General features: G+C 51.5%; 1 protein-coding gene across 1 annotated transcript in view; it reads right to left on the minus strand.

Annotated features, from left to right (window-relative positions):
• The window catches only part of stx1a (syntaxin 1A (brain)), a 236,651-nt gene extending 231,031 nt beyond the window's left edge, over window positions 1-5,620 (minus strand). Inside the window, exon 1 of the mRNA XM_065024200.1 lies at window positions 5,153-5,620. Within this exon, the coding sequence (XP_064880272.1) occupies window positions 5,153-5,185 (33 nt within the window). The 5' untranslated portion in view covers window positions 5,186-5,620. The remainder of the gene's footprint in view (window positions 1-5,152) is intronic.
• Between the last annotated feature and the right edge of the window lie 746 nt (window positions 5,621-6,366).

A 6,366-nucleotide genomic window follows, 5' to 3' on the forward strand; every position in this document is an offset into this window, starting at 1 on the left:
ATGGTCACGAGAAGCTCAGGAAAGGACATTGGGAACAGAGAGACAGACAAAATTCACAGAAATAATGAATGAAACCCCCAGAACAACATCAGGAGTCAAGGCTTTCCCCTCAAATTGAATCAATAGTTGTTTTTTTCAACTGGCACACAAACACACTTGGTCGCTAGGTCACTGTTCCACATCTATCCTATTAGTTAATGTGTCACTCTAACCCCACAGAGACATGTCACTGGCCCTGTCTGCTAGTAACACTGACTAACAGGGTTACACTATGAGGAGAGGAGAGGAGGCTCTTAATGATTCATCATGACTCACCAGTTGGGAAAAGAGTGAGAGAGAGAGAGAGGTCAATCACGAAAGAGGGAAGGACATTCAAAGGAGGAGAGGAATAGGCTAAAGACTAGGCTATAAACTGAACTATCTCGCTACCTCTACCCTAGAGGTATTGAGGTGGTTCAGATCCCCCTCTACCCTAGAGGTATTGAGGTGGTTCAGATCCCCCTCTACCCTAGAGGTAGTGAGGTGGTTCAGATCCCCCTCTACCCTAGAGGTAGTGAGGTGGTTCAGATCCCCCGCTACCCTAGAGGTAGTGAGGTGGTTCAGATCCCCCTCTATACTAGAGGTAGTGAGGTGGTTCAGATCCCCTCTACCCTAGAGGTAGTTCAGATCCCCCTCTACCCTAGAGGTAGTGAGGTGGTTCAGATCCCCCTCTACACTAGAGGTAGTGAGGTGGTTCAGATCCCCCTCTACCCTAGAGGTAGTGAGGTGGTTCAGATCCCCCTCTACCCTAGAGGTAGTGAGGTGGTTCAGATCCCCCTCTACCCTAGAGGTAGTGAGGTGGTTCAGATCCCCCTCTACCCTAGAGGTAGTGAGGTGGTTCAGATCCCCCTATACACTAGAGGTAGTGAGGTGGTTCAGATCCCCCTCTACCCTAGAGGTAGTGAGGTGGTTCAGATACCCCTCTACCCTAGAGGTAGTGAGGTGGTTCAGATCCCCCTCTACCCTAGAGGTAGTGAGGTGGTTCAGATCCCCCTCTACCCTAGAGGTAGTGAGGTGGTTCAGATCCCCCTCTACCCTAGAGGTAGTGAGGTGGTTCAGATCCCCCTCTACACTAGAGGTAGTGAGGTGGTTCAGATCCCCCTCTACCCTAGAGGTAGTGAGGTGGTTCAGATCCCCCTCTATACTAGAGGTAGTGAGGTGGTTCAGATCCCCCTCTACACTAGAGGTAGTGAGGTGGTTCAGATCCCCCTCTACACTAGAGGTAGTGAGGTGGTTCAGATCCCCCTCTACCCTAGAGGTAGTGAGGTGGTTCAGATACCCCTCTACCCTAGAGGTAGTGAGGTGGTTCAGATCCCCCTCTACCCTAGAGGTAGTGAGGTGGTTCAGATCCCCCTCTACCCTAGAGGTAGTGAGGTGGTTCAGATCCCCCTCTACACTAGAGGTAGTGAGGTGGTTCAGATCCCCCTCTACCCTAGAGGTAGTGAGGTGGTTCAGATCCCCCTCTATACTAGAGGTAGTGAGGTGGTTCAGATCCCCCTCTACACTAGAGGTAGTGAGGTGGTTCAGATCCCCCTCTACCCTAGAGGTAGTGAGGTGGTTCAGATCCCCCTCTATACTAGAGGTACGTTTGGAGGAAACCTGGCACCATGCCTTACGGTGAAGCATGGTGGTGGCAGCATCACACTGTGGGGATGTTTCTCAGCAACAGGGACAGGGAGACTAGTCAGGATCGAGGGAATGACAAACAGAGCAAAGTACAGAGAGATTCTTGATGAAAACCTGCTCCAGAGTGCTCAGGACCTCAGACTGGGGTGAAGGTTCACCTTCCAAAAGGACAATGACCCAAAGTCTCTGAATGTCCTTGAGTAGCCCAGCCAGAGCCCGGACTTGAACCCGATCGAACATCTCTGTAGAAACGTGAAAAAAGCTGCGCAGCGACTCTCCCCATGCAACCTGACAGAGCTTGAGAGGATCTGCAGAGAAGATTGGGAGAAACTGCAGTGTGTCTGGGGGGGCAGTGTGTCTGGGGGGGAGGCAGTGTGTCTGGGGGAGAGGCAGTGTGTCTGGGGGGAGAGGCAGTGTGTCTGGGGGGAGCAGTGTCTGGGGGGAGAGGCAGTGTGTCTGGGGGGAGAGGCAGTGTGTCGGGGGGAGGGGGGAGAGGCAGTGTGTCGGAGGGGGGAGAGGCAGTGTGTCTGGGGGGGAGAGGCAGTGTGTCTGGGGGAGAGGCAGTGTGTCTGGGGGGAGGCAGTGTGTCTGGGGGAGAGGCAGTGTGTCTGGGGGGAGAGGCAGTGTGTCTGGGGGGGCAGTGTGTCTGGGGGGGCAGTGTGTCTGGGGGGAGAGGCAGTGTCTGGGGGAGAGGCAGTGTGTCTGGGGGGGGGGCAGTGTGTCTGGGGGGGGCAGTGTGTCTGGGGGGGAGGCAGTGTGTCTGGGGGGAGAGGCAGTGTGTCTGGGGGAGAGGCAGTGTGTCTGGGGGAGAGGCAGTGTGTCTGGGGGGAGGCAGTGTGTCTGGGGGAGGAGAGGCAGTGTGTCTGGGGGGGGAGAGGCAGTGTGTCTGGGGGGGAGAGGCAGTGTGTCTGGGGGAGAGGCAGTGTGTCTGGGGGGGGAGGCAGTGTGTCTGGGGGGAGGCAGTGTGTCTGGGGGAGGAGGAGAGGCAGTGTGTCTGGGGGAGAGGCAGTGTGTCTGGGGGAGAGGCAGTGTGTCTGGGGGAGAGGCAGTGTGTCTGGGGGAGGCAGTGTGTCTGGGGGAGAGGCAGTGTGTCTGGGGGGGGCAGTGTGTCTGGGGGGGGGGCAGTGTGTCTGGGGGGGGCAGTGTGTCTGGGGGGGGGGCAGTGTGTCTGGGGGGGGGAGGCAGTGTGTCTGGGGGGAGGCAGTGTGTCTGGGGGAGGCAGTGTGTCTGGGGGGGGGAGAGGCAGTGTGTCTGGGGGGAGGCAGTGTGTCTGGGGGGAGAGGCAGTGTGTCTGGGGGGGAGGCAGTGTGTCTGGGGGGGAGGCAGTGGGGGGGGAGGCAGTGTGTCTGGGGGGGGAGGCAGTGTGTCTGGGGGAGGCAGTGTGTCTGGGGGAGGAGAGGCAGTGTGTCTGGGGGGAGAGGCAGTGTGTCTGGGGGGGAGAGGCAGTGTGTCTGGGGGGGAGAGGCAGTGTGTCTGGGGGAGGTAGTGTGTCTGGGGGGGGGGAGGCAGTGTGTCTGGGGGAGGAGAGGCAGTGTGTCTGGGGGAGGAGAGGCAGTGTGTCTGGGGGAGGGGGGAGTGTGTCTGGGGGAGGCAGTGTGTCTGGGGGAGGAGAGGCAGTGTGTCTGGGGGGGAGAGGCAGTGTGTCTGGGGGGAGAGGCAGTGTGTCTGGGGGGGAGAGGCAGTGTGTCTGGGGGGGAGAGGCAGTGTGTCTGGGGGAGAGGCAGTGTGTCTGGGGGGAGGCAGTGTGTCTGGGGGGAGGCAGTGTGTCTGGGGGGCAGTGTGTCTGGGGGGGGCAGTGTGTTTGGGGGAAGCAAAGTGAATTCCCCTCTGGGGCCAATTCATACAGAGATCTCTGGTGTAACAGAGTCGTAAATTGTTTCCAGCGTTTTCTCTTCTCTCCTCCCCACTATTCTCCTCAGCTTAATTGGCACTTACACAGGTCTGACAATAGCCTCACTCTCGTGAGATCCAAGGCCCCTCAGACAGAGTCTGATGGTGCGTACACACACCCACACACACACCCCACTCCTCTTCTCACATGAGATAACAAACACCGACAGCAAATCTGCTCCAACACCTTAAAGGAAAAACACAATCAAAATGTAGGTGTGGTATGGTTCTTCATTCATTCACCATGGTCAGTTCCATCCTATCACCAGTCTCTCCTGCACCGCCACCCCTCCCTCCACCATCAGGGACAGTGGCTCAGTGATTAGCAGGTGTGCAGAAAGAGTGAGGTATAGGTGATATTCAGACAGGGAAAGTCAACTACACCCCTAGCAGGCTATATAAATAACTAGAACCCCTCTCCTGGTTGCTGTTTTTACTTGGTGACAAATGGTTTGTAAAAAAAACAACCATTAAATCAAATGGGCTTGATTGATTCTTTTACCATCAAGGACAAATTGGGAAATTAGTGTTTTAATTAATACTTCTTGGTGTTATCATCTGGGAACACATTATTATTGTGTAGGTTTTTACCCAAATCAATTAAATTGTCATACACACACAGATGTATTATCAAGGGACTGGGATTTTCTGGGTGCTTTAACAACACAGCGTCTATACATGACACTGGAATTAAATGCCTTGTCTCTCTCTAACACCCTCCCACAAATCCTTGGAGAACCCAGGACACACCATGGTCCTACCATGTGTCCTCTCTTTCGGGTCCCACCAAAAGTATCACCTACACCAGCTATTGGAGAGTGGCTTTACAATGGAATCTGTTACCAGGTCGTTACCAGGTTGAAATTCAACATCATTCTTTCTACGGAGATTCATAACAGAGAGAATCCTCATGGATAAGTCAACCGTACTGTATACATTTGCGCGTAACAGCGTTACGCACAGTGAGGTGTCCAGTGCCCACATGCCAGCTGCTCGCTCATATGGTGATGAAAGCGCAATGGAAATGTGCAATTCCACGAAAAACAAATGTGGAGTGAGGCTGGAGTGCCCATCTCGAACCTCTCTTCGTGGTGGACTGTGAAAATAATAGCCCAGTTTCTCTCATTCATTGCCTATTGACAAAAATGCAGGCAACGCCTCGATAATCGGCGCTGGAGCTGTTATTTATGATAACATGTCTGTAATATGGGAGACCATGGTCACCAATGGTGACATTTTATATGTGTACCACCCCAGACCCCACCTCAAAAACTCGTTTATAGGATCGTTTTCATTATAACCTGGAGCAATTTTGTCACCAAAGGTTAATAATACAGTAAATAAATTGTCATACCCAAAGTAAGCTAGATTGTTTTAAAAAATATACTTTTTCCTCGTCTAGTCCAATTTGACAACTGTTGCTTGGCACAATGTTTCCCACTAAGACATTCCCGCTAATTTATAATGTCCAGTTATTCCATCAGACGTTTGAATAGTCTACAATAGCCTACAGTCAGATACAATTGCCACTGTGACCATTCCTTCTTCGATAACTATAAACGGACTATTTATAGATCGACAAAAAGTGTCAACTCGCCTGTCGAAGTTCTTGCGTGCGGTCTTTCATCATCACTTATGTTACACTTTGTCCGACTCTCTCCGTAACGCCCCTTTATGAATGTGGTGGTGGTGATGGTTTCCCCGCTTATTCTTTATATTTTCTCAAATCTTCAAAAGAGCGGTGGCAAAAAGCAGAGAGAGCAGACGGGTGTCCAAACGTCGAGTGCGCGCTTCAATCGGCTGCTGGATGGCAAGCTAGTAGCGTGATTTCCTCGTCCGTGTTTTTGGAAGGTGGGACTCCCTCCGGGTTGACGCGCTTGAAAGGTGAGGCTAGGCCACCCGTTTTTTCACACATGAATCCCCAGTGTTCATCGCAACAGATTATATCCCCATATCAAAATACATTCTGATGCAACATCTTTTTTTACCCCTCCACTCAATCATTCAAATTGGCCTAAAAGACCACAGGCGAGAACAAGGAATGGACACGGTTTAACACGTCGCCTAGACGACGATAACGCCCAAGTGAGCCTCGATAGTGGGGATGTCATTTATGGAGGAAGCTATTTGTTGTGCAAGAGCGGCCTCTATAGGTATAAAAGACAGCACAATACATTGCGCCATTAATACATCGTTTGGAATCATTACCAATGTCGTGTGTCTGTGCAGTAGTGATCTCGCTCATAGACACTTCCAACAGCATGGAGAAGAGCTGAGTCACGTGTAGAGAACATGTTTATTATTACAGAGATAAAACACGTTGTTCAGTTAATAACTGCATTCAGATGAACGAGACTATCGACAATGTAATACGGGGCATATCTCAAAATAATTACATGTGGCCCACAGGCCTGGGATGACTAGTGGCCTCTAAATGATATAACTAACCACTGGGATGACTAGTGGCCTCTAAATGATATAACTAACCACTGGGATGACTAGTGGCCTCTAAATGATATAACTAACCACTGGGATGACTAGTGGCTCTAAATGATATAACTAACCACTGGGATGACTAGTGGCCTCTAAATGATATAACTAACCACTGGGATGACTAGTGGCCTCTAAATGATATAACTAATCACTGGGATGACTAGTGGCCTCTAAATGATATAACTAACCACTGGGATGACTAGTGGGCTCTAAATGATATAACTAACCACTGGGATGACTAGTGGCCTCTAAATGATATAACTAATCACTGGGATGACTAGTGGCCTCTAAATGATATAACTAACCACTGGGATGACT

The sequence above is a fragment of the Oncorhynchus nerka genome, linkage group LG11 (genome assembly GCF_034236695.1).
Source record: "Oncorhynchus nerka isolate Pitt River linkage group LG11, Oner_Uvic_2.0, whole genome shotgun sequence".
In the NCBI taxonomy this organism is placed as follows: Eukaryota; Metazoa; Chordata; class Actinopteri; order Salmoniformes; family Salmonidae; genus Oncorhynchus; species Oncorhynchus nerka.